Here is a 26855-nt window from a genome sequence, read left to right on the forward strand (position 1 = left end):
CTTCTTCTCTTCAGTAGGGCCCATTAGTCCACCACAGCCTCCTTCGGTCAGTGCCTGGAATAAGCCTCTGACGTCGTTTGGATCGCCTGCTTCATCAGAGGTAGGAGCAGACCCGCTGGTGGTCTCAGTGGGGTTGCGAGGGCAGAGTTCTGTTAAAGCAGTTTCCCCTCGCGTCAGCAGTCAGCAGGCATCAGAATCCTCTGTGCCTGGGGCTTCTGATTCATGATCTTGGCTGAGGCCTGACGACATTCTAACAAATTCCTGCATGCTGTTAATGCTGCTGGATACTTGCATTTGTAAGCTGCTGCTTGTGTTTAGACATTTAAGGTTAACATTTTTTTAAGCATGCTTACTATTTTCTGGACTTTCCTACCCCTTTTTATTATGAATAATTAGGCAGTGTGATTACTTACTTAGACTCAGAGTTTGCAGGAGGTTCTTCCAACATAATTTCTCAGATGTGCCTTACTGGTAAGTGACTGCTTGGGTGAGCAGTTCTTCATTTATTCAGGGAGTGGACATTGAGTGCTGGCGACGCAGCCTGCGCTGTTCTGACCTGTGGGGTTATTACGGGAGGGGGAGAAAGTGGACCGAAAGCTCTATCTATGCTCGTGTGGCTTCCATCATACTGTGGGGGAGCCAGCAGGACACATACTGTGCAGTAGATGGTGGTCAGTGCTGAAGTGAAAGCAGCGCAGGGAGGGCGCGTGAGGGACTTCCCAAGGGGTGTGAAGACCGTGTAAAACGGAGTGGCCAAGAAAGGCTACTTAGGGGACATTTGTGAGTGAAAGACTTGAAGGAGGTAAGAGAGCGTGCTATTCACATGTCTGAGGAAGGGCGAATTCCTGATTCAGGACATAGCAGACAGAAAGGCCTGAGAAGGAACAGGCCCTGTGTGTGTGGGGAAGGCTAGGGAGGTCCACGTGGCCCAAGGGAGGTAAGGGATGGAGAGAACAGATGCAGTTGGGAAGGCAATAGGGGTGGATCCTCTAAGGCCTTTGGGAGATATAGGAAGACAATAGACAGTTTTGAGCAAAAGAGTCCCAGAATCTGACTTCTATTTTTTTGTTTGTTTGTTTGTTTTTAATTGTTCTTTCTTTTTTTTTTTTAAAAGATTTTATTTATTTATTTTAGAGAGGGAAGGGAGGGAGGGAGAGAGAGAGAGAGAGAGAGAGAGAGAGAGAGAGAGAGAGAAACATCAATGTGCGGTTGCTGGGGGTTATGGCCTGCAACCCAGGAATGTACCCTGGCTGGGAATCGAACCTGGGACACTAGAATCTGACTTTTAAAAGATCATTCTGGGTAGTCTTAAAAGTAGTCAGTGTGAGGGCAAAAGAATAGGAGAGGGAAAGTGTCACCATGACCGAATGCTGATAACTTAGTCCAGGGATGTGGCACTAGAGGTGGATAAGAAGAGGTTGGTTTCTGAGTGCTTGGCGCAGACAAAGATGCTGATGGATCAAATGTAGTATGGGAGCAAAAGAAGTCCAAGTTCTCGCCAAAGCTTTTGGCTTATACAAGAAGAAGGGTGTTTGTGTCCGCTGAGATCGGGAAGCTGTGGAATGGATCGGCACTGGGAGAGAAGGTGAGAGGCCAGTCAGTTTGGGGCATGTCAGGTTTCAGGTGTTGATTACACATCTGGATGGACTTGTCAGGTAGATAGTTGGACATGAGTTCAGAGGAGATGATCTAGTTCAGAGACATGAATTTGAAAGTCAGTAGAGTTTGCTTGACGTGATACGATAGTTGGATGAGATCGCCAAGGGATTCTGAGTTCTAAGTAGTTAAAAAAGAAAAGAGATTAAAAAATTTAAGTGCTAAGGAGATGTAGGAGATGGAGAAGCTAAGTGATTGGAAAAGTGGCCTGGAAACCAAGCGAAGATGAGTTTGTAGAAAGCGATAAATCAGGTGTGTCAGATGCTGCTGGAAGGTCAAGTCAGACAGGCCTTGCGAATCAACAGTCGTAGTTAACAGCGTGGAGGCCCCTGGCGACTTAGACGTGAGAGACACGATTGAGCTGCTGGCAGGCGGGAAAGCCTGGCCTTCGTGAGTGTAATGTAAGGAAACTGGGGGGGAAGATGAGTGTGGAGAACTTATTGTTCCTGTGAAGGGGAGGCAGAGAAGTGGGGCGGGGGTAGGGGGTAAAGATACAGTTGACGTTTTTCCGAAGAAGTGGGTCTGGAGCCCCTCCCCCGCGGCAGCTTCTGGCCGAGGGTCTGGGGCAGGCCTCGCCGCCGCCTGTTTTAAATGTTCCCCAGAGAAACTCCCTGTGCGGGTGGAATTCGCAGTCCCTGGGTTCCATATTTCAAGGTCTCAGTCAAATTCTTTTTCTTCTGTCTGTAGTATTGACATGATGCTTAATCGCAGAGCATTTCTTACACAGAAGGTTCAAGATTTTCATGCTGATACAAAGGATGAAGTGGGAAGTTTCTTTGCTTTAGATGGGTGCACTGGATTGAATAATTTTAAAACGTTTGGTCCAGGCTTTTAAATTGCGTTAAAGTATAGGAATAATAATTTCTCAGCTACAAGATTTTTTGTGCAATCTACTACAAGTTTGCGATGCTAAAAGGCATTTACATTCACCTTTAGCCGGTTGGAGGAGCAAGATAGTTTGGTATCTCATTTTTGTCATACCTCATTTTTCGTCATTCTGTTTATTTAATGTTATGTTTTCTGGTTAGAGTGTGGTTTTGTTGATGGTGCTGTTTATTGTTCATGACTTTGGAGTATTTGTGGTAAAGTTCTTAATTAACAAAGTTGGTAGTTTACTTTTAATTTATTTCACCAGATAAAAAGAAATTTGTCATGGGACTTCTTGAATGACTAGTGAAATAGACTTCTTCATGATTAAGATTTTGTTTATTACTGTGAATGTTAGTTACACTAAGTACATTCACAAAGATCCGTATTATGATCTAAGCTTTATTTTCCTTCCTTGTATTATGTATATTTTCTAAACATTTTTATAATGGTCTTCCTAAAACTAATAGTCCTATTAACTGTGAGTCTTTACCAGTTTTGTGGGGGGGTTTTTTGGTACATAAAATTAATAGCTTTAGTCATTAATTACTGTGATTTGCTCTTCTGATACTAAAATTTATGCTGAACTTACTATAGAATTTCAGCGTCAACTAAAGCAGATAGAAAGTTTTATTCTAAGTGATATGATGTTTACTTATACATTACTTGTATAGATCCACCTGCAAGTGGATATTCAGATATTGAAAATAATCTGAATTGCATGCCTTATTAATACTGTTGACATGGTCACACTGATAAACTCAACAAGAACCTTATACAGTGATTTCACACTGAGCACAGGGGGTCTGAAAATGGTGTGAAGCAGTGACTCGATTATATGATCAAGGCCTGAAGGTGAACTTTATCCTTGGTGTTTTGTTTGTTCTTCCATGAAAATATTAAGTGATTGTTAGGCATTGCTGTCTTCTTTTCCTCATTCATTCATTTATTCGTTCATTCATCTCTTTCTTGCTGGTGGTATGTTTCTGTGTTTGTTGCTTTTACATTTCAGTGATGGAATAACTTAAAGTTGTGATTGGCTCATGACCACACTCACGACACGTAAAGCCAGGACTTTAAAAACTTGTGTCTTTATCCTAGTTTTCATTTAATCACTTGTTTCCTAAAACATACAAATCGTTGTTAAGGGAAAGATCTCTTAGTTAATCTCAGTTACTAGGTAGGTTGCCTCAAACCTCCTCCTATTAAACTTTAAAATATGTGCTGCCACATAAATCATTGTCAAGTCTGAACTCTGTTTTGATTTCCCTTACTAGAGAACAAAGAATGGTCAAGAAGGAGTTGAGATTGGAATTGACACAATTCAGTTTGGTGCTCCCGCTTCGAATGGGAACGAAAACGAAGTTGTTCCAGTGCTTGCGGAGAAAACTACTGACAAAGTACCTGAACCGAAAGAGCAGCGGCAGAAGCAGCCCCGGGCAGGCCCCATCAAAGCCCAGAAGGTAAATACAATTCCTGCCCCAGGTGTCATTGCATAAAAACCACTAACGCTTAGGAGAGCAGGTAACAGTTCTGAGTCGAGTTTTGTGTTCAGTGAATGCCTTTGATCGTCATGTCTTTTTGCTAATGAACGTTGACTTCAGCTTCCAGATTTGAGTCCGGTAGAAAACAAAGAGCATAAACCTGGTCCTATTGGAAAGGAGCGGTCACTGAAAAACAGGAAGGTAAAAGACGCCCAGCAGGTGGAGCCAGAAGGACCGGAGAAACTGGGCCCCGCTGCGGTGAGAAGCGCGGACCCCGCGACGACAAAGGAAGCCAAAGCCGCGTCAGAGATGTCTGCCGAGATCGGCACGATGATCTCGGTGTCCTCCGCCGAGTACGCCGCTAACGTGAAGGTGAGCGCCGCGGGGAGTCCGAGTGCAGCCGCGCAGAGTGAGCCGTGTAGTTCTACGTACTCTGTCGGTTATTGCAGTATTTCTTGATAGAAGCCTTTGTTTCATGATGTGCATGTGTGGTCCAAAGAAATCTCTCCCAGTTAGTGGTTTCTTTCTGTAGAAACTTACTCTTACTTCCGGACCCCTCGGTAGTCAAAAGTGAAAAATGCTTACACAAGATTACAGTGGTTTTCATTGGGTTTGTAGTCTTTGAAAGGGTCCGTCTGCATTACTTTTTCTTTTGTTAATGGAGTTACAACGGAGCCTTATTTTGCCCACTATGAGATTTTGAACTTGGGAACTAAGCAGACTTCAGCCAGTTTTCTTCCGGGGTTGGACCAGGTCGCTGTTGCACTGGGTGAGCACTAGAGGAAGTAATTGCCTTGTGCTTAGGGACCACATTGAATGAAAGATGCGTGGGGCTAAAACTCATTAATGAGTGAGTTCACTGCACTGGGTAGCCCCAGGGACTCACACTTGTGGGAGTAGCAAATCTCCGTCAGCCCTGCTGGGACATGTACTCTCTGAGAAGAAAGGTGGGTGGACTCTTCTGCACTATTTGCGTATTTCTCTGGTAGAAATTCATGTGATTTAGTTCTACCACGTTTAAATACAGAGTTTAACGATGATAAACAAGATGTTTATCCTAAAACCTAATGCATTGCAGTAGCTAAGATCTTGACATTCATTTACTTACATTGTTTTATTTTGAAGAGAATAAGAAATGAATGGTTGAAAGTAAGCTGTAGGTTATGACAGCAGGAGATCCACACACAGTTCTTTTCGTAACCCACAGACAGTAAGCATCCAGTGCTGTTGGCAACTCCTGACACCGTGCAGTGCTGCTGCTTTTATTTTCTTACTTTATTTTATTTTTTTAATGTGTTTTTAAAATTGTGCAGACCCCAGCAGGAACAGTAGTAGTACCATTTCAGTGGTGCTTCCATGCTTGTTTGGCCCCACTGCTAGTGTTTGTTGAGACTGGAGGTAGCTGGTTCTTCGGGCCTGCTCTCCTCCCCTGCTCTCTTCCAAAACGTTGTAACGGTCAGGCTGTCATTAGGAGGTGACTCGATAATTCAGTTTGAAACGTGTTTTTTTCTATTACTCCTCCACAGGAGTCTGTAACAGACTATACTACACCTTCCTCTTCTCTGCCTAACACTGTGGCTACTAATAATGCAAAGATGGAGGATACTTTGGTAAATAATGTAAGTAATCGACCTGGTGTGGCGAGTTGGGATAGGAGCCTGGCCCTTGTCTAATAGATACTGTGTGGCCTAACTCTTCTTGGGGCAAGAGGTGGTCGCAAGTTTGTATTTAGGAGTCCTGTAATCCAATTACAATTAGCAAAAATGTTAAACTGAGGTTTTGCTTTTTCCCCTAAAAGCCATCTGCTTTCCATTTAAGATCCAGGAGTGTGGTGCTTGGGCTTGGGTTTCATTAGTACTAATCCTATTAACCTGGTTTGGGTGAGAATTTTTGTTCTTAGCTGTTACATTCTGTAGATTCAGCACTCTTTTTTGTTGTGTGTGGGTTTTTTTTTTTTTTTTGGTAATTTTGTTCTTAAATGAAACCTTTTTATAATGTGGTGAAAGCTTGCTCAATTAAAACAGTGTTGCCAAAGATTCAGCTATTTCCTTTCATACGGGACCTTAGCCAAAGATTCAGCTATTTCCTTTCATACGGGACCTTAACAACAGCATGCCTGTTGTAAAGACTGAGCTGTAATGCATATGTAAGTACTTCAGCAGTTCTTAAATGCTTTAGTAAAAGGCCATAACAAGTCGTGTAACTTTGGCTCTAGTTTCCCAGAGCAACCAGGTTTTCAGAATTATGAAGAATTATGTTAGAAATCATCTCAGCCTGTCACTCTGCCCAGTCCACTGACAAACTGAAACCCGAGGAGGTTGGGCGCCCCGCTGCGGTACAGAGGCGTGTAGGGGTCACGTGTGCGGCCCTCGCTTAGGAGGACAGGGGTGGTAGGAGTTTGGTCAGCTGCTCTCTTTTAAAATGTTTCCTCTACAATAAGCAAAGGCATTTTCGAAAATATCTTTTGTAGATATATTTAGAAGTATCTCGCTCCAGGCTTTAACTATATTGTTTTGAGAATAAAAATCTTGATTGTGTCTTTGCACAGAGTTTTTCCTATGCTTTCTGTTGTTCCCTCAGCGTCAGGTATATAGAATTTCCGAGAGGTGACCTGTGTTGGGGGCCATTTAATCCAGCTTGGTCGCCCAGCTGGAGGACCCCTACTGTGTAGCTGAGGAAGAGGGAGAAAAAAGAGTGCCTCGCACATTTCTGAGCTGCAGTAGTAGCTCAGTCTAGGAGCTGATTAATGTAATTTGTCTAACTTTTAGCTGTTAGAAAACTTCATCTCATGTGCCAGAACCATTGCTCTGAACTTCTGGAGAAAGGTTAGAATTTATTTAACTTCCTATAGGAAGTAATGGAAAACTTGGGAAGGACAAAAAGACTTACTGGCAAAGTGAGTGCTGGCTGGTGTCACTGTGTCGGTTATCAAATACTGAATCTGTAACATCTCAGTGAAGTTACTTGTACTTGAGTTGTGGTGTCTTCACTCTTTTTTAAAAATACAGAGTATTTCTTAGGTGTTACTTTTTTCTTTCCTTTTTTAAAAGATTTTATTTATTTACTTTTCGAGAGAGGAGGGAGAGAAACATCAGTGTGTGGTTGCCTCCCATGCACCCCCCACTGGGGACCCAGTCTACAACCCAGGCACATGACCTGACTGGGAGTCAAACCCGTGACCCTTTGGTTCATGGGCCGGCACCCAGTCTACTGCGCCACACCAGCCAGGGCTTAGGCGTTACTTTTTCAAGAAAGTATATGATGCTTTTCTGGCAAATTACGCTCTAAAAGTTAATTTATGAAATAGGGAAGAGGAAGGAAAGATTATTCTCAGTCCCTTTTAAAAGTCATTGGGAATGCCCGTGAGCATCTGAATGGTTTCTGTGCGGTTTGCAGGCTAACGAGCATGGTGACTTGGGCACAGAGACCCACGGAGGGGCAGAGACCGGTCTGGTGGGCAGTGACTGGTCTGCGTTGGATTCGGGGCAGTGTGTCCAGCGTGTGGTTGAGCACAGAAAGCTCGGGCAGGTTCAAGGAATGTTGTCAGTGGTCTTCCATTTGGAAAGGTATCACGGTGTTACTTGTGCAGACTGTGGTGGTGGTTTTGAACTTAGTTAATACAGTGTTAAAAACAATATCCAGAATTACAGGACCTTTTGAAATGTTTCTGTTTCCTTCATTAATCCATTTGGGAGATCTGCTTTATGCCAGAACTTCTGTCGTTTTTAAAAGGAGGCTTATTTCTCTTTCTTACTGAAGCTTAATATACTTTTTTTGGATCTCAGTTTATATTTATTGGTTAGTGTTACCTGATATTCCCGTTGTTTGGAATGTCTTGGAGATTGTTGTAGCACAGCCAGTCTCCGTGAAGTCGTCCGTGGTATTAGGGTCTCCATCAGTTAGTCCACAGTGTTCCAGAGTGACCACCGGCCACCCGCCTTCTCAGTCACTGTTCCTGAGCACGTGAGTGAGCCATCCAGAGCAGTCAGGCGGCGAGTAGTGCGCCACAGAAATCTCCAGGTCCTGAGACTCAGAGCGAAGGAAGAGAGGTGGCGGTGGGCGTCTGATGCCTCCGAGCATCGAACGGCAAGTGCGGTGGTCACGTCACTGCTGCTGCTCCAGGAAGTCGGTGGCCCCGGGAAGCATGGGCTCGGGTGCCCAGCCTTCTCTTTGGGACAGACTCTTTCCGTTCAGCCGTAGACAGGCAGGTGATATTTCTCTTCAGGAATTTTATCTAAGGTGTCCAAAATTGTCAGCTACCACAAATACAGTGTAACTCTAAGTAATCAAAAATTCCATTTGGCTCTGATGAGAAATGAAACTTCCTTAGAGCACGGTAGCACTCCCTTCAGCAGGGCTTTGTAGCAGACCTAGCTAGTTAGATTGTGATCTGTGTTGCCTGCCTTTTCAGGTGCCCCTGCCCAACACCCTTCCCCTCCCTAAGAGGGAGACTATACAGCAGAGCTCCAGCCTAACTCCAGTTCCTCCCACTACTTTCAGCCTCACCTTCAAGGTATGTACCACCTCCACCTTAAGTCCTTCACTGTTGCATGCAAGGGGACATAAGCTAACGATACTCTTTTGTGTGTGTGTGTTTCACTGGTTTTGTATGGTAAACAACAACACTAAGCCGAGGAAGTAGAGCAATGTCAAATTGCACCTTAAACTTTTAATAGCTTCTAATACCACTTAGCAGTGACTTGATATCCTCCTACCTAAAGGGGGGCCTACTATGCTTGTGAATTTGGTCTTAAAGTGACAGGAGAGCCTTTATATTCCATGTTTGTACTAAGTTTCTCTTAGAGATTGTAACAACTTTTGTATATATTGTGCACACAAAAAACAACTAGCTTGGTACTGCATGTTTTTATCCTAAGTACAAATGATGATAAAAATGTTAATTTTTTGTCTGTCCTGTCAGTCATATGTGAATTGAATGAAAGCAATGTAGTAGTTAGAATATTTTATGAAGAGGTAGTTGATTAATGCAAGTGACTTTGAAGTGATTGTTAGTGGATAATCTTTGAATAAGGAGGCAAGAGAGACTTTAGGCAAGTGCTTTTTGCTGTCAAGTTTAGGCTTGTTTTTTATCTCTTACTGTCCTTATAATTTAGAGCTATGTTACTAACGCTTAGCTACAGTTGAGTTGTTTGAGAGTATTTTAAATGAGTTCTTTCCAAGATTAGTCAGTTGTTAAAAAGTGCAGACATGGAATTAAATAAGGGTCTTATTTTTAAGGCAAGTATTTAACCTCTGTTATCAGCAGGGCCTTCTAACGTGGCGCTGGAGGGCAGGGAATCTTTCTGATGGTCCTCAGGGGAGGGGCCCACTAAGTAGTTCTGGGATGTGGCCATGTTCACTTCCAGACTCTTCTGTTTGAGTCTCCAGCCTCCTGACCCCTTGCCCCCCCTGCCCCCCAGCTTCCTTGTAAGAGACATAATAAACGTGCGTTGATACTACAAAATTTTGTAAGACAACCACCTGAGCTTCCTGTCGTCACCGTCTTCACCCAGTTCTTACCGTTTCCTGCCAGTCCCTGCTCGGCATTGCTGTGGCCTTCCGCCAGAACGACGCGGCCTCAGCCTGCGTGTCACGTCCTGGCTCGTCCTGTTCACGGCGACGGTCTGATGCCACGTCAACGGATGTGGCACTGACTGTCCTATAGGCCAGTTGTTAATTCTCCAGAAAAACCCCTCAACATTGCCTTTCACTCAGTGCTTTCTATACTTCAAGAAGAAATAATATACAGTTAGAATTAAAATGAATTTAAATTAAATTTCATTAACTTAAAACTTTCCCTAGTGTCCTTATTTTTACTTCTGACATCTCTCTATTTGGGTAACATAAAAGGTATGTAACATAATAGAAAAGTTCTATTATATGGTTATTATTGACAGTATATTTACCAAGGGGAAAAATATAGTTAAGTAATTATACTTTTTAGTTTCCTTGAATTTCTAAAATTAAAATCTAAATTATCCTTCTGTTTAAGTAATGAAATAAAGCCAAATGTATGTGGCCTATGTATTATGCAAGTTTGATTAGCTCTAATTTGTGCTTTCAACACCATAAAATTGGTACAAAAGGCATTGTACTGTATAAAATTGCTCCAAATCACAAAATCTCAGATTGTGTAAGGAAATTGCATTAAGTTGTTTTTTAACACACACACACACACCCAAATTTTAAAGCAACTTTTGTTTAGAATAAAACACATCTGAAACCAGCAAGCAAAGTGCTGGTGAGGAAAAGATGTAAGCAAACATAAACGTGAATTGTATTTTGAATTTATGGAATAACAGTCATTTTTTTAAAAGGTTAACTTATATATTATGTCTGTTTTAAAAGGAAAGCAGGGAGGCATGTAATATTTCTCAAATTCTTACGATGGAGATAAGGTTAAAGTTTTAAAAGTTAGTACAGAGAACCTATAAACTACCTAATAACCATGCTATTTAAAATCTTGTTAAGAAGTAGTACACTCATGTAAGACATGGCATCTGAATTTTACTTAGCTCAGCGGGACTGAAAACCTCCGACCTGGGTGTGTGTGTGTGTGTGTGTGTGTGTGTGTCTTTGCTCCCTGTCCAGGTGGCCGTGGGGCTGTGAGGGTCTGCACCTGTGCTCGCAGCCCCGCGCCCACTGGCACGGGGAGTCACTGGGCGCTGCGTGGGCCAGTCCGAGTGAGGGGAGGCGTGTGCCTCAGCATACAGTGAAATGGACGCTGGGTCTGCAATGGTCATTTTTTTGTTTGTTTTGTTTTTTAATTACAGCATCTCAGCTTTTACATTAACAGGTTTTTATATTGAGTTGAATAAAATGTTATCGAAATTAGTAGTACCTCTTTATTTTTTTAAATACAACTACTAAATTTTAAATTATGTATATGGCTTACATTTTTATGTCTGTTGAACAGCACTGCTCTAGAGAGACTGAAAATAGATTAAAGTAAGACCTGTTTGCCACCTTTCAGAAGCTAGGAGACTGCAGCTAGAACCGGTAGCCCCAAACACAAATGGCGCAGCCAGGACCCGAAATGTCTGTCCTAGGGGGCCACAGTGGGAAACAGGTGTCTCTGCTACACCCAAGCCTAAAACCTAGCTGCTTACATTACCATTTGTCTGTCTGTCTATTTATCTATGTATGTGTTTATTTTTGGTTGATTGATTCCAGAGAGGGAGGGAAACATTGATCAGCCTCCTTTTGACACGTGCCCTGACTGGGGACCAAACCTACAACCCAGGTGTGCGGGCTGCCTGGGAATCGAACTCACGACCTTTTGGTTTGCAGGGTGATACCCAATCCACTGAGCCACACCGGCCAGAGCCTACATTACCAGTGTTTTAAAACACTGTGAGCGTAAAACAGCCAAACAAAAGGTGCCTGGCGTATGCCATGTGAAAACTGCTGGCTTAAAAAAAAAACAGAGGGCATGGGCATTGGTGGAGAGCCTCTAGTGCCTTTCCCACTAGTCAGAGCCTCACATCAGTCCTGCAGGGGCCTGGTAGCTCCATCTTCTTCGTCACTGGTCAGGGCAGGGACTCAGGTCTAGATGATACTGGAGCTGTGCCATTATCTGTCACTGGCCTGTTCGCCAGAGCTGTCAACAAGCTCTCTATAGAGATATCATTAAAGCCCACTGTCTCCCAATTCAAGTAAAAAAGCAGAGATACAGGGGGGTAATGAAAAGTTTGAAACCCCTTGGGTCTTCATCTTTTATTTTTGTGGTTTCTGAAAGATTATATTTAGAATGTAAATACAGATCTATGTACATGTGTGCAATATATTTATGTACATACATATACGCGTATTCTGTGTTAGCATAGTAACTTGTTTGTCGTTTCATTGCAGATGGAGTCTGCCCGGAAGGCATGGGAGAATTCTCCAAATGTGAGGGAAAAGGGCTCTCCAGTAACTTCCACAGCCCCCCCGATCGCCCCTGGGGTCAGCAGCAGTGCCAGTGGGCCGAGCGGCGCCAACTACAACTCCTTCTCCAGTGCGTCCATGCCGCAGATCCCTGTCGCCTCGGTCACCCCCACGACGTCGCTGTCAGGTGGAAGTCTTTGTGCCCTTTCTCTAAGAACCTTCCCTTCGTGCCGACTTCTCAGGATGGCTTTCTGTTTACTGTTCCCCCAAAAAGCGTTGTTTGCAAAAGATGGCAGATCGTGCATGAGTAACTTCTCGCCATTCTCACCCCCGCCCCTCTCTTTGCCCTCTCGCAGTTTTCGTTTAGCAAATGCTTCTTGATGGCTTCCTAAAACCCTCTGCTGGACCTTCCTTTTTCCCCATCCCCACCCTGTCCCCCACCGTAGATGCTAGTAAGTAATTGGTGAAGAAAATTTTACCATGTTTCTCTACATTTTTCTGTAAAATTTATCTCTTGATTTTTACTTTTGAATTCACACACAGCTAATTTAACCAACTCAAAGATAAAACAATCGTACAGGTTTTAAAGTTTTTGTGATCTTTATCTCATTTGAAGGAGATGTGGGCCTAAGTCTATTGGGTTAACATTGCCTGGTGAAGAGTTATGAGTAGAGAATTTCCAGTCTCTGCTTTTTGAGTGGACGATGTCTGCTGGTTTGGGGTTTTTGTCTTGTTTGTTTCTAAGGAGGGTCCATCAGCATCCCAGGTTAGAAGGTGATCTTCCCCCCGTACTTACCCCTAGTGCGCAGTCCTGTCAGGTGGGAGGCTCTGCAGTCCTCGGAGGGTCGCAGGGGCTGTTCCTAAAATGCTCGACTCGGGGGACACACCCTTTCTCCATGTGCATAATCATGTTTCTTCTACTGAACATGGAAATTTCGTGTCAAGCTTCCCAGTGTTCTCTGACATTTCCAAAGCAGTTGCTAAACTCTTTTCCAATAGTTATAAAATATATGCAGCAAAGAATTTACCTTTTCCGAATTTACCTTTACTGGTCTTCTTTACTTCTGGGAATACTGCTTTTTCTTTTTCTGGCATTCTGCTAGTTTTAAGTTTTACCAAACCAACCAATCTTTGGGTTACACTACAGTTATTTTGGTACTATTTAGAATCAGAAGTACGTGTTGTTATTTATTTATTTATTAAGACAAACCCAGAGATTCAAATCAAAAGGAGTCTTCCAGCTCTGTGTCTGCTGCTGTGCAAGCGTCCCCTGCCCCAGCTCTGCCCCTGGCTCTTGCTTGGGCCTCAGCCCACTGCAGGAGGGTCTGTCGGAAGATTCGGAAATACTGGGGCTGCAGAGCTTCCTAGCTCTTCCTTTGGAACCCAGCTACTTCAATTTTTTCCAGGTCTGTGTGGTTTCTCCTTGGTCTTCCAACTAGGATAAATTTTTTGCCATGAGGGCCTTCCTGTCATCCTGCTGGTAGAGAGAGACCCAAGTGGAAGAGCAGAGGTCCCTTGATCTTGTCCTCTCTTAGATACGGCATCACTAGTCGTCTGACAGTAAATGTCCGCCCCATCTCCCTTTCTCATCAAATACCAGTGCTGTAATTTGCTCCAGTATTGCAGTCATTAGAGCTCATTGATCACCAGAAATCTTTGATCTTTCAGGTTGTAGAAGGCCACTTACTTGTGTGTCTGTCTCTCTCTCTCTCTCTCTCTCGGTACACGCAGGGGGGTGCTGGACGGGGGGGAGAGCTATAGATAGTGATAATTATGATAATGACATGTCTCCTTTTAGCCTGCGGCACATACAGCTTCTAAGTGCATGGTGGGGCAGTAGACATTAATTTTCTGGTTTCCGATTGGCACTTGAGTTATTTTACCCTGAACAGCAGCGGCACTTTAAAATATACTACATTGTTCCCTTATTTTACCCCTCTCCCAAATACAGGAGCTGGTACATACACTACCTCTTCTCTGAGCACAAAATCGACGACCACGTCAGACCCTCCTAACATTTGTAAAGTGAAACCCCAGCAGTTGCAGACGAGCAGCCTGCCCTCCGCCAGCCACTTTTCACAGCTGAGCTGCATGCCTTCCCTCATCGCCCAGCAGCAGCAGAGCCCGCAGGTCTACGTGTCCCAGTCTGCGGCAGGTGGGGTCGGGCTGGAGTGGGAGGAGCTTCGGAAATGCAGGCTTCTGAGCGCTTGTTTCTTCTCTCCTTAGTTACCCTTTCCAGCTTCAGTATTTTTTATCTGCTTTGCAAATTTATTTCCACAAAGAATTGACTGCCGTCCTCTTGATAAGCATTCTGGGGCTCTTGGCAGTTGTTCCTTACACATACATTTGACAAGTTAGTGTCTAATAACATGAAAAATAACTTACGCATTTGATACTATTGCAATCATTATAGAAGTTTGTTATCTGAAACTTGCCAGATACTAAAATTCATGGGGAGAAATAAACCTAAAAAAATAGCAGAGAAGAAAAAATTATTTATTGAGGGTGGGGAAACTTGTATTACTAAATGTCACAATATTAATCTGAGCTAAATAGTAAATAAACATTTGAATAATATTCAAGTCATTAATTATTTAAATTCAAAACAACAGTGAGGCTATTTCTCGACTTTACATGTGGGCACTTGTAGAACGATTGATAACCAGCGTCTTTAATACCCAGTATCTGTAAGGGTCATGGGTGTTGTATTGGGCTCTTCATTAAGTACCTTGCTGGTGAGCATATGAATTTGTCGTAATTCTTCTAGAAAAATTTCACCAGGTATTTTATGCGTACCTACTATAGTAACAATTTCATTGTTAGTAAGTTTATCTGTATCAGATGAATAAGTTTACTTTTTTACAGATAAATTTATTAATCAGAGATACGTATATGAGGGTGTTCGTTCATTGCAGTACCATTTCTAATGGTGCCAAATTTAAAACAATATGGGAAGTTCTTCAAAACAAAAATAGCAAATTGCAAAATAGTGTGCGTAATACATAGAAATCTATTAAAAATCTGCACCACAAATTATTTCAATATTTTGCTGAACTGTAGTTGATAGAGTTAAGATGGGAGTGGGTTTGCTGTCCAACAGGTTCACTTGTAATTTGAACGGAGTATGTGACACGTTACTGGTTTACACCCCGTTGGCAGTGCACGAGAGTCCGTTTCTCGACACCTTCGCCGGTGCTTGAGAGTCGCCGTTTTAATTTCATAGACCGGTGTGTTAAATTCTGAGGTGAGGCACTCACGGCTGCTTGTTTCCTCCCGCCGGCGTGTAGCTCAGATCCCGGCCTTCTACATGGACACCAGCCACCTGTTTGGCACCCAGCACGCACGGCTGGCCCCGCCGTCGCTGGCGCAGCAGCAGGGCTTCCAGCCGGGCCTCTCCCAGGTGGGTGCCGTGGGCTCCTCCCATGCTGCGGGGGCTCGCTGGCGGTTTTACGGTGTAACCGTTATCTTGGGCTGCAAACAGTAGCCTCTTCGAAGTTACAAACTTCTTTTAACAACACGGGACAACCCATAATTACCAGTGTTAAAGCCTTCCCAAGTCTTGCCAGTGTTTAATGGTTAACAATGTAGAATCAAGTAATGGCTTGAAAGGAAAAGGTAAATGTGCACATTCGGTTTTGCTTGCAGAGGAAACTGGCATGCGGCGTGAATCTTTCATTCTTTTCGTAGCTGATTGTATTTTCCCTGTCGCGAGCTGTGTCCGCGGCGCTCACACTGCTCTCCCCTTGCTCCGCAGCCCGCCTCGGTGCAGCAGATCCCGATCCCCATCTACGCGCCCCTGCAAGGGCAGCACCAGGCCCCGCTGAGTCTGGGGGCTGCGCCCGCCGTCTCCCAGGCTCAGGAACTGTTCGGCTCTTCCCTGCAACCCTATAGGTAACCACTTGGGAGTGTGTCTGTGGTTTGGAGACATAATTGCTGAGCTTTTTTACCATATCCTTCTGCTGCTTCCTGCACCTTCTAAGCTCGGGTGGTCCTGTTAGAAACTGCATTATGTTGTTGGTCAGGTTGATTGTGTGATGAACCTCAGTCTCTGCTCATTTCGGTCAGACTTCAGTGAACAAAGTCAGGCCACAGAGCTCCTTGAGGAAGAGGCAGCAGCAATCCCAGGGCAGTTAAAGTCACAGAAGATAGCCGCTAAGGGTCTCAGAAGTGCGAGTGCCATCTTGCTGCTAACGGCCAGAACCCTGGCTGCCCTCTGCGGTGTCAGAGTGCAGGCCAGGGCAGAGGGTGATGCGGAGGAGGAGTGGAGGCCGGGCGAAGAGGGGAAGTCGCAGTGACAGTGTGGTCGCTCCGGCCGTCTGCGCACGGCAGCTCACGGAGTTCGTCTGCACACGAACATCTCCGGTAGTCTGCGTCCTGCCCATTCCACGGGGAGGTGGGGCTTGAAGGGGTCGGGTTGTTTGTTTGTTTGGTTGTTTGCCTAAGGTGACGCTGCAAATAAGTGACAGAGCCCATGTTCAACCACAGGTGTGCCTCATCTCCAGCTCATGAGAGCGGAGGTCTGGGGACGAGAATTGGTGACAGCAGCACTCACAGCAAGGCTGCTGTCATCCCTGCTCGTTGTGGCGGCAATAAAACCCTCTAAACGAAAACTGAATTATTTCTTAGGGCAGCTTAGGAAGATTGCAGAGTTTTGCGTTTGCTTTTAGATATGCGCTGGGTTTTGATACGGTTCAGATAGAATTTTCACACTTTGTAGCTGAGACTTGGCATTGATCAGTGAAGCTCAGCAGTTTTCCGCTGGTGTGCCACGGGCGTTTTACAGACGCAGTCCCTGGCTGCTCGGCTGGGCGGTGGCCTCTCTCTCTTCAGGTGATCACATTTTAAAAAATGACAGCAGCCACTTAGCTGGGCATGTCACACTACAATAGCTGTCCAGTGTGAGTGGCTGAAAATGCTTTTTTTTTGTCAGATCAACAAAAAATATATTTTCGGTGTGCCGCGGAGTTTCAGTAACTAGTCTGCGTGTGTCCTGAGATGACAAAGGTTGGAAGTCGCTGGCCGAGCTCGTTCCTTTCAGGCTACGTAAACCGTAACCCTGTGCCAGCCTGGGGTCAGCTGCCTGCCCTTCCTTAGCGGGGCAGGGCTGTCAGTAGACGGACTCTAACGATGTGGCTCTCGCTCTTATTTTTTGATGAGAGCGTCCCCAGTAGAATTTAGTACATCTGTGTAAGTTGTATAGTATGTTTTATTTTCTGTTACTGCCCCATCGTTTAGTTTGCTCATTCCAAGATTGTCTGCCTGTAAAAGTAAAACTGTTTACCCCAACTAGAAGTTAGAGGCTGTCTCTTTCATATTACTAAATTTGGGGTTATCTTAGAATTTGTGGTAAAAAATAAAAATTTAAAATTTCTAATTCAGAAAGAGCGAACAGATTCGATCTCACAAAGCAGCATCCTTTGCATTGGTGTCAGCTGCTTAAAGCGTTGAAAAGCTGCAGCTACCTTCCCGCTCGGGCAGAGAGGTCAGTGGTTGTGGCCGCGGAGGCAGAGGGGCAGTGCGCCGCGAGTGTGACTGTGGCTGCCGGCTGGGAAGGCCCCGGCGTGGACTCCGAGCACAGGCCGAGTCTGCACCGCGACAGTGTGCTGCTCCTGGCTCTTGGCCTGCGTCATTTGTGTTTATTAACAGGGAATCCCTGAATTAATTTCGCCCAGCACAGTTTTACAATGTGTTTGTGTTTTCCCATTTATATTTGAAGCATAAATTACGAGGAGACGTTGTTAAGATTACTCGTGACACTAGAGCAGAGGTGTCAGACTCATTTTCCCCGGGGGCCCATCAGCCTCTCGGTTGCCTTCAAAGGGCCGATGTAAGTTAAGACTGTATCAGTGGGACTGCTCCTCACAGTTAAGCGAGAGCTCAGTTCTTGGTACAAGAATCAGGGTGGAGATCAACACTCCTGGGTAGTGGCTTTTGTCCTGCCACGCGTCATTTTAACAAAGTCAAATGTTAACTGGTGATACTATCTTTACCACTACTTCAGTTACTTACTTTTTATCTTAGCATTTTATGAAGTATAGATTGGAGGTCTCTCTCCTGAGGGTTATTTCAGCATTGAATTTCCTTACTGGTCTTCAAATTGTTGTCTTGGTGTACACTACAGCCTTGTGACTGGTTTATTGTTTAAATGGGAGTTTTGACCCTCGATCATAATGCTGTGCTGTGCACTTGAAAGTCGCTAGGAGAGTAGATCTTAGAAGTTCGCGTTTGAGAAACATATGCCTCTGCGCTGACAGGTGTTGACTTGCCGTGCTGGTTGCTCTGCAGTGTACTAATACCAAATCATTATGCTGATTATACCTCAATTTAAAAAAAAAGCCCTGGCTGGTGGAGTGGCTCAGCGGTTGAGTGCTGGCCTGCGAATCGAAAGGTTGCTGGTTCGATTCCCAGTCAGGGCACACGCCTGGGTTGCAGGCCAGGCAGTGGGGGGCCATTGTGAGAGACAACCACACACTGATGTTTACCTCCCTCTCTTTCTCCCTCCCTTCCCCTCTCTAAAAAATAAATAAGTAAAAATTTTTAAGAAAAAAGATACTTCATGAATAATCCTGACACGAACAGTACTCTGCTTCACTCCATAGCGGTGTTGAGGCTCTTGTGAGAAACACGTGAGGGAAAGTGCTGAGACACAGGCAGTAAAAGTCAGCTGCTGGTGCTGAGTTGCAGGCAGTGTCGGTACCAAAGAGGAAAGGATAGGTTTGGCTCTGAGCTTGCTAACGAATGCATGAAATGAGAATCATTCTCATTGTTCAAGAGGAGGAAAAAGGTTTCTAGGAAGAGGAAACCTTTTTCCAGAACTTGGGTCCCAGGCACATGGGACCTCCTTGTGTAGTGGGCTCCAAGCCTCAGAACGAGCACCTCACACGAGGTCTGTGTTCTCTGCCTCTGATGCTCACCAGAGCTCTTGGCACTTGGGCCACTCGCTCTCGAGCTTTCCAGATTGCAGACAGAACTGACCTCTGACACAGCCTTCCGCTTCCACGCCCGTGTAGATCTCAGCCGGCCTTCATGCAGAGCAGCTTGTCCCAGCCGTCCGTGGTCCTCTCCGGCACTGCCATCCACAACTTCCCGGCAGTCCAGCACCAGGAGCTGGCCAAGGCGCAGTCGGGCCTCGCCTTCCAGCAGACCTCCAGCACTCAGCCCATCCCCATCCTGTACGAACACCAGCTGGGCCAGGCGTCGGGGCTGGGGGCCTCGCAGCTGATGGACACACACCTCCTTCAGGTGAGTCCCGGCGGGGCTGCGGCAGGCGGCGGCGTCATGTTCTCGTGCAGCAGGTGGCTTAGGGGCGGTTTTTCAAGAAAATGTGAAAAGATACTACGAAAAACAAAGGTCTTCTTGTTTATCTAATACTGAATTCTTACAAGATCGCTTTGAAGCCATAACCTTAAAGATCTTACTGCTCTTTTCTTGTTGCTGCTCTCTAGGCTAGAGCAAATCTCACCCAGGCTTCAAATCTTTATTCTGGGCAAGTCCAGCAGCCTGGTCAGACGAACTTCTACAACACTGCCCAGTCGCCGAGTGCTCTCCAGCAGGTAAACTGTGGCATGGTAAATTTCCTCCGTTTTCGTTACTACTACTGTTACCATTTCTTCTCTCGTGTGGGCGATTCAGCAGAACCAGGGTGGGGACACGCGTGGGAGTTTTCTCCGAGACAGCCTAGGCCTTCCACGGGGGCCACTGGAGTCCCACAACACCCATCTCCCCTCCCCCGCCTGCGTCAGTGCTGCTTTTTATTTTAGTTTTTGTAACGGGTTTCCATGTGATTGTTCATTCTGACAAAGGACCCCACGAATATAAACGTTTGAAGGTTGTCATTAGGGGTGTGCAGTTACAAAGTCAGCGTGATGGGGGCTTTAACCCGTCCGTGCCAGGAGTGAAGGGAAACTGAGGACCACCGCACCGGTGACTGTAACACATAGGGTGGCCGGCAGAGGGTGGGTGGCAAGCACATTTCTTAAGTGTATGATTGTAATAATAGTTTTCAGTGGGGAAAAATGTGTACTTTTTGAAGCTATCTCCTAGCAATATCATTAATGGGTTTACTCTTTAAAAGTGAGTGGGGGCAAGATGAAGGAGGCAAGCCCTAAGTCATTTTCTCGTAACTATTTTTGGTGGCTATTTCAGGAGTGACAACTCAGATATATTACTTTATTGATACTCAAAATAAATTGGTACTTGGGAAGTTGTCACTACTTTCTTACAATGTATCCCCATGATTTTATTGTATTCTGTGGTTATTTGGCATGTACTGTAGATTACTTCAAAGACAGTTCTGATTATTTCAGTTAAATAGTTTCTCCACTGCCAATTTGTTATGCTGTTGCACCCTTAGTAAAGGAGTGGTGACCGTCACTAAATAAGCAGCAGGTTGATGTGGGAGACGTATTACTAGGTTGCTGTCTTCTGGTTCGGGTCGTGGGTGCACGTGAAGGGTTGTGCTGTGGGCGAGGGGGCGCATGCGCACCGGCTCTGTACAAGCCCCTCGCTCCAGTTTCGGTTTGCTTTTGTCCCAGGTCACCGTGCCTCTGCCAGCGCCCCAACTCTCCCTGCCGAACTTCGGGTCTGCCGGGCAGCCTTTGATTGCTCTGCCTCAGGCTCTGCAGCCCCCCCTGCAGCACACCGCCCCCCAGGCCCAGGCCCAGAGCCTGGGGCGCCCTGCACAAGCCAGCCAGCCCTTCCGGGGGCTGGTCCCTGCGGGGGCTCAGCACAGCATGATCGCAGCCGCAGGGAAAGTGAGTGATGGGGGGAAGGGGGGGTGCAGGTGGGTGCCGTGTGGTCTGTAAAACTGAGTGCAATGGTGTTGCCGCCCCTGGGAGATCACAGACCCCAGCACACTTTAAATGTGTCTGGCCTCCCCTGCGTCTGACCTCAGAACAAAGAATTCATCAGTTTTGTGGGAGAGTTGTGTTTACACTGCCTCGTAGACTTTTCAGCCACAAATTTGGCCTTGTTAATTTTATGGTATTTGAAAGCCAATTACAGGATTTTGGTACTGAGGTTCTTTGTCCTTTCCTGGATTAAGTTTTCATATATAGAATATTAAACACAGCACGTTAGCTTACGGGATTGCAGAAACGCTAGGTTTATTTTGTGCTCTTTCTCAGATGTCTGAAATGGAACTAAAGGCCTTCGGAAGTGGCATTGACATCAAACCAGGCACCCCTCCAATCAGCGGAAGGAGCACCACACCCACCTCTAGTCCCTTCCGGTAAAACGGGCGTTTGTGTTTGCTATGGAACCCCCAAATAACTGAGCACCGTTTGTTTGTTAGATGCGTGCTGTGCCGCCAGTCCTGTGGTAAGCACGAGACGTTCTGATAGTTCTATCTGAAATGTTAAGCTGTTGAATTATTAAGAATGTATTTGGTGTACTGTATTGCAAGAAAAACTTTTAAATACAGGGCAAATGTAGCCAGTGTCCTTTCTCACCTCTGCCCCTCCCGTGTCTCCCTACCGCCGTGACGTTTGGTAACTCGTCTTGGTAAATCTTACCAACGACCAAATCTATGAGTCTGCCAAGCGCACTGTCTAGGAATCTGACAGCATCATTACCCGGCACTGCCATACTGACCAGTGACGACTTCTTTCCAAGGGCCACTTCCACAAGTCCGAACAGCCAGTCCAGCAAAATGAGCAGCATTGTGTATCAGAAGCAGTTCCCGTCAGCCCCCGCCACTGTGAGAATGACCCAGCCATTTCCTGCACAGTTCGCACCCCAGGTGGGCAGAGGCGAGTGAGAAACGAGGGTGGTTTCGTGCAAGTGCTTGCTGACCTGGCGACTCTGCGGAGCTGATAGCCCGGCCCTGTCAGGACCAGTTCAGGCACACGGTGTTCGCTGAGAGGGAGCTTCTTACCCGACAGCAGATGTCTGGCGTTTCAGCGTAGGCTCTGTCCTTGCAGCTGGACACAGCTGACTGGAGTTCTAGAGCAGACAGTGGAAGCAGAGGACCCCCCATGCAGCTCTAGTAACTTGTGTTCTGTTCCCTTTATCTTTTGAAGAGGTGGGTTTTTCAGAGAAGGGTCCCAGTGCTTAGGGTTTTCCAGGGTTTTTTGTTAGATTTTGGTGTGTTTTTTTTTTTTTGTTTTCTTGTTTGTTTTTGGTTTTGTTTTTTTTTTTTAAGATAACTGTGTAGGTGAAGTAAATTTTCCAAGAGGTATTTTAATATATGTATAAAAAAATGTTGGCCTCACTTCTCTTTGCTGATCAGATAAAAGGACTAACTCAAATTAATAAGAACACTCACAAACTAGAATCGGTATGTGAAAAAACATGTATTTGTCAAATTAGCATTTTTTTTATTTATTTTCTGATTATGATTGGTATAGGTGTATGTCTTTTCTGCAATTACATCTTTTTTAAAAGATACCCTAAGTAATAGCCTCCCTGCCCGCGTCTCCCGTTAGAGGGCCCAGGCGGGCCTGTCCGTCCTGGGCCGGGTGCTAGGATGGCACAGTGTGTACACCCCCTTCCCTGGCGGAATTGGTGCAGATTTACTCTGGGGTGAGCTAACCGATCTAGTTGGCAAAAATTTTTTTAACAGTTTAATGTTGTATGTTTTGTTTTTTTCACTCAGATTCTCTCTCAGCCTAACCTGGTCCCTCCATTGGTAAGAGCCCCACATACTAACACCTTCCCAGCGCCCGTTCAGAGGCCGCCAATGGCACTGGCCAGTCAGATGCCTCCTCCGCTGACCACAGGCCTCATGAGCCATGCTCGTGTGCCCCATGTGGCCAGGGGTCCTTGTGGATCGCTGGCGGGAGCCAGAGGCACTCAGGCCCAGGCCGCGCTGAAGGCTGAACAGGACATGAAGGTTAGTACAGTGCTGGCGGCCGCCAGAGCGACCCTCTGAGCCGCGTCCGCGGCGCTCTGGGCCCGCCCCGCACCCCCAGCACTCCCGTCCCGCAGGCTGGGCCGTGGGCCACTCGCAGGCATTCTCCTTTTTTTCTATTATCATCATTATTATTATTATTATCATTATTATTATTATTATTATTATTATTATTATTTACTTTTTTTCTCCGTTCCCCCCACACACACTTTTTTCCTTTTTTTTTTTTTTTCCTCTTTTTTTTTCTTTTGCAACTGTTGTCAACCAACAAGTTAACATTTTAAACTTGTGGCCAAATGAATTGCTTATAAAATAAATATTTGAGGGAGATCTGAGTTTAGCTGCTACATTTTTTGAAAGAGCAAAAAAAAAGTAATATGGACTCTTGTGGGCTTTCCCATTTTCTTTCTTTGTTTTTCTCCCCCAACCCCTTCCCCAAGCTTACGACACAAATCGTGGTTCTCTGAGAACTTTGGTGGGTGAGACGTGCCACCCAGTCTGAGCCACCCAAGCCCCGTGTTCTTCTCAGACTGTGTTCACGCCCCTTGTGGCCTGCCACCTGGCATGGCCGTGTCCCACGGCAGTTAGTGTGGCTGTAGGTGAGGAATTCAGACGAGCACCCGGGGGTCCTTTGCCATGAGAGGCACAAAACCCAGGAGGCGTGCTGGTGCGGCAGGCGCCCATAGGCGCCCGTGCGTGACGGTCTCTGTGGCGGGAGCCTCACCGGCTGCCTGTGCAGCTGGCCGACCCGCTTGCCTTGTGTTCACTTAGACGGGGCTCGAGAGGCCTCCGTCGTTGGGCCTGTTTTCGCCATTGCTCTGTGTCGGGTCGGACTAGCACAGGGACGAGCTTGCTGCTTCCAGACAGGGACAGGCGGCCATCGGCTGGGCCCTGGGCGGGAGCCCTTTTATCATAGCCCCGCAGAACGCCAGGCGGGCGGGCTCCACAGGTTCCTCCGGGCGGACAGCCCCGCGTCCGACCCTGAGAGGTCAGACTGAAGACTGCCCCTCGGGGGGACTCCCGGTGCCTGTGGCCTGCGTGACAGGCACAGGCGCCAGCGTCTGTGTGGACCTCTCTGGGTACCGTTTGGCCGTGGTTTCCAGTTCTGTTGGCACTTGACTTTCCGTAAATCCCCGTGTTGGAAATGGCACTGTAGCTTAATAACGGGGTGGAGAAGGGCACAGATTTCTTGAGAACGGCTTCAGCGTTTTGGACAGTGCTGAGGATGCGTAGAATGTATGGGGCTTTTTTATGTACAGGTGTAGAAACGTGTTACATTGGTGTAATGTACAGACGGACGTAAGTATGTATGGACCTGGGGCATGCAGTCATTAAAGCGAGGTGGCTCTGTTGCCAGCTCAGTGTGGTAGGAGCGCTCAGAATTCAGCGACCCAGTGAGGGTGTAGTTACTAATTTCTGATGCTCTTCCCCTGCAGAAGAGAGCTGTGGGAAGAGGACTCAGCCACAAGACCTTTGGTCCTAGGTGTTGGTAATACCGCAATATAAGTGCTTCCTTTCCGTTCTGTCATAGACCACATGTTGATAACTAGCAGCTTTAAGTGTTCCGTATGTTTCAAGTTTGCGAGCAGGCTCCCTAAATAGAATTTGTTATTTATAAGGTTTGTTCCAGACAAGATACAAACCAAAGCAACTCCCATTTAATTATTTTATTATAAGAGGGTAAACTTTGAAAAAGTGGTGGGAGGCGGTCCTATTCTTTTCTGATATTTTTTAAAAATCACATGGAATGTTTTCAGTGATAGGAAGAAATCCTTCCATTAAAAGATCAATGAGGTACTTTTGGTTTGGGTCAAACCAGCGTGGGGGAAGCTGATTGGTGATTGGTGAAAGAATTCAAACTGAGAGTGATTGACAGGCTTTGGTGATGCTGCCGCGTCTTCAGCTGTTGTTTCTCGTTCTTTAAGGCAAAGCAGAGAGCAGAGGTTCTCCAGTCCACGCAGCGCTTCTTCTCTGAACAGCAGCAGAGCAAACAGATAGGCGGCAAGGCCCCGAAGGTGGACGGCGACGCAAGCAAGCCTCCCGAGACGCTGGCCGACACCCCTGGCGTCTGTCAGGAGAAAGTAGAAGAAAAGCCCCCCCCTGCACCCACCATGGCCACCAAACCTGTTCGAACTGGACCCATCAAACCTCAGGCCATCAAAACCGAAGAAACAAAATCTTAAAAGGCTGTGGTTTATTGCAGGGCCTGGGGGAGGGGCGAGGGGAGGAGGCAGGGTGCAGTCGGCAGTGCCAGCAGCCAGAGGGGTAAAAGGTCTGTGACAGGGTCCCGTCCGGAGCTCGGAGGCGCACGAGGGGACACAGGAGCCGTTCACCCTGAGACGAGCCGCACCCACTACACAACACGCACCCTGTCGGTTGCCGTTTTTGCATCTCAGCCTGAATTTACACACAGACACACGCACACAGTCCTGGAGTGCGCACCCTTCAGAACTAACCGTCACAGTTAGGTGGGGCCCAGAAGTAAGAGGGAAGGAGGAGCCCGGCCCTGTCGGTGGGGTGAGCCCAGCTGGCAGAGCAGCGGCCAGGGCACTGGTGGGCCCGGGGGGTGACGAGCGGATAAGGACTGGGGCTGTGCCGAGGAGCCTGTGTCTGACTCTGGCGGCTTGCTGTTCTTGTAACGTGGTGGTTGAGTTGAACACGAAGTATCATAACCAACCTTTCCTTCTTCCTGGATGAGTGAACGGTGGTGAAACGGTGCCGCCAGCATCCTGACCGTCCCCGAGGGGCAGGGTTTGGCGGCGGCTGCTGCTGCTGCTGGAATGGTGCTGTGTTTGGTTGTGGCCCGAAGCTTTGAAGTGCGGCTGGGCTTCTCACCTCCGTGGAGCTCCGCCCACTCAGACGCAGCAGCTTTGGTGAACACTAGTCAGGGCGAGTCTTGCCCACCTCTACGTGGTCATCTTTGTATGAATCTGTGGGGTGTGGCGGGGTGTTTTGTTTTGGTTTGTTTTGATCTTTTTAAAACGGTTTTTAGCTGATACTCATGAAGACCCGCGAGCACCCAGAACAATGCCACCGATGAAATCCTGGCGGGGAAGGTGCACACTTCACCAGAGCCGCCGCATCCCACCCTGCCGGCCGGGCCCTCTGCTGGGGAAACAAAATCAAGTCTCAAGTAATGCCTTTGTCATTGTACCCTCTAGTATTCTAGCTGTAGGACAGTCCTGTATCATACCTCTGTGAGTGTAAACCATGTTGTCCCTGCTTACGGTGCGTGGTCGTGACCGTGCTTGATCGGAGCTGTTTCTGATGATGTTATTCCAGAATGTTTTCTTTCCAGATGATGATGGAGAAGCTAATAAAAAAATGGTGCCAGGTACCACAACAGTAACAGAACTTTGCTGTTTTCTGGGGATTTGTTTTTTACTTTTTTTTTTTTTTTTTAACGGAGTGTGCTGGATGTCTCTAATTTGTTCAGATGACTGCAGAACCTGGAAAGGCTGTTGCTGCTATCGATGCATAACATACTGCTATTGGTCTTTTTATATAAATAAATATATATACATATATATATAATTTGAATTTTTGGAAACTTTAGCTGTGCTGTCAACTTTGGAAAAACTATCTCGGTTGTACCGTGTTGGGTTGGCATTGTACAGAAATTAACAGCCATATTGGTCTAGAAATGTTCGACATAATTTTTTCCATTTGTACAGGGGTAACGCACTGTATTAAATATGTAAGGTCTTAATCTACATGGGTTTGATTACAGAAACTAATAAAGTATTCTCTAAATAATGAACCTTGGAGCTTCTGATCCATTCCTAGAATCTGAGGTGGGGTCTGCCACACATCACAAGCGGTGACCAGCGTTCTGCAAAGTCTTGGTTTCTGACTTCCAGTAGCTATGAGCTCCCAGTAAGAGCCGTCGTGGAGGGCCAGGGGCATGGCCTGCCCCTGGAGCGGCCGCATTTGTGTTGGGGCTGTTGCGGAGGTGGGGGCGGGGGGCCTGAATGATGCACAGTGCTGAGTGTCAAGGAGTTGCATCATTTTTCTGTGCCGGAATTGGACCTAAACTTCACAGTACTGTGGACTGTGTTTTTGCCACGCTCGTTCACACGCACACAGTCCCTTCACCTGCAAAAGCAGACGGGAGAGGCTGGGTTCGTCATTCA

The 26855-nt window shown here is 46.3% G+C and overlaps 1 protein-coding gene across 17 annotated transcripts in view; it reads left to right on the top strand.

Moving 5' to 3' along the window:
* Nucleotides 1–26482, top strand: part of PRRC2C (proline rich coiled-coil 2C) — a 75850-nt gene extending 49368 nt beyond the window's left edge. For 4 of the 17 annotated variants that reach the window (XM_045838688.1, XM_045838692.1, XM_045838690.1 and 1 more), the window contains 16 exons: nt 15–100; nt 3801–3986; nt 4128–4379; nt 5534–5626; nt 8419–8520; nt 11859–12060; nt 13825–14028; nt 15161–15273; nt 15628–15764; nt 18884–19115; nt 19319–19441; nt 20408–20626; nt 20999–21102; nt 21486–21612; nt 22468–22704; nt 24648–26482. In XM_045838688.1, coding sequence (XP_045694644.1) covers nt 15–100; nt 3801–3986; nt 4128–4379; nt 5534–5626; nt 8419–8520; nt 11859–12060; nt 13825–14028; nt 15161–15273; nt 15628–15764; nt 18884–19115; nt 19319–19441; nt 20408–20626; nt 20999–21102; nt 21486–21612; nt 22468–22704; nt 24648–24905 — 2675 coding nt within the window. In that variant the 3' untranslated portion in view covers nt 24906–26482. Of the gene's footprint in view, nt 1–14; nt 101–3800; nt 3987–4127; nt 4380–5533; nt 5627–8418; nt 8521–11858; nt 12061–13824; nt 14029–15160; nt 15274–15627; nt 15765–18883; nt 19116–19318; nt 19442–20407; nt 20627–20998; nt 21103–21485; nt 21613–22467; nt 22705–24158; nt 24212–24647 lie in introns of all 17 variants that reach the window. The other 13 variants (XM_045838691.1, XM_045838693.1, XM_045838700.1 and 10 more) reach the window with 11 other exon arrangements.
* Nucleotides 26483–26855: the final 373 nt, after the last annotated feature.

This window comes from Phyllostomus hastatus, unplaced genomic scaffold (genome assembly GCF_019186645.2).
Source record: "Phyllostomus hastatus isolate PE091 unplaced genomic scaffold, TTU_PhHast_1.1 phas_contig_283, whole genome shotgun sequence".
Taxonomy (NCBI): Eukaryota; Metazoa; Chordata; class Mammalia; order Chiroptera; family Phyllostomidae; genus Phyllostomus; species Phyllostomus hastatus.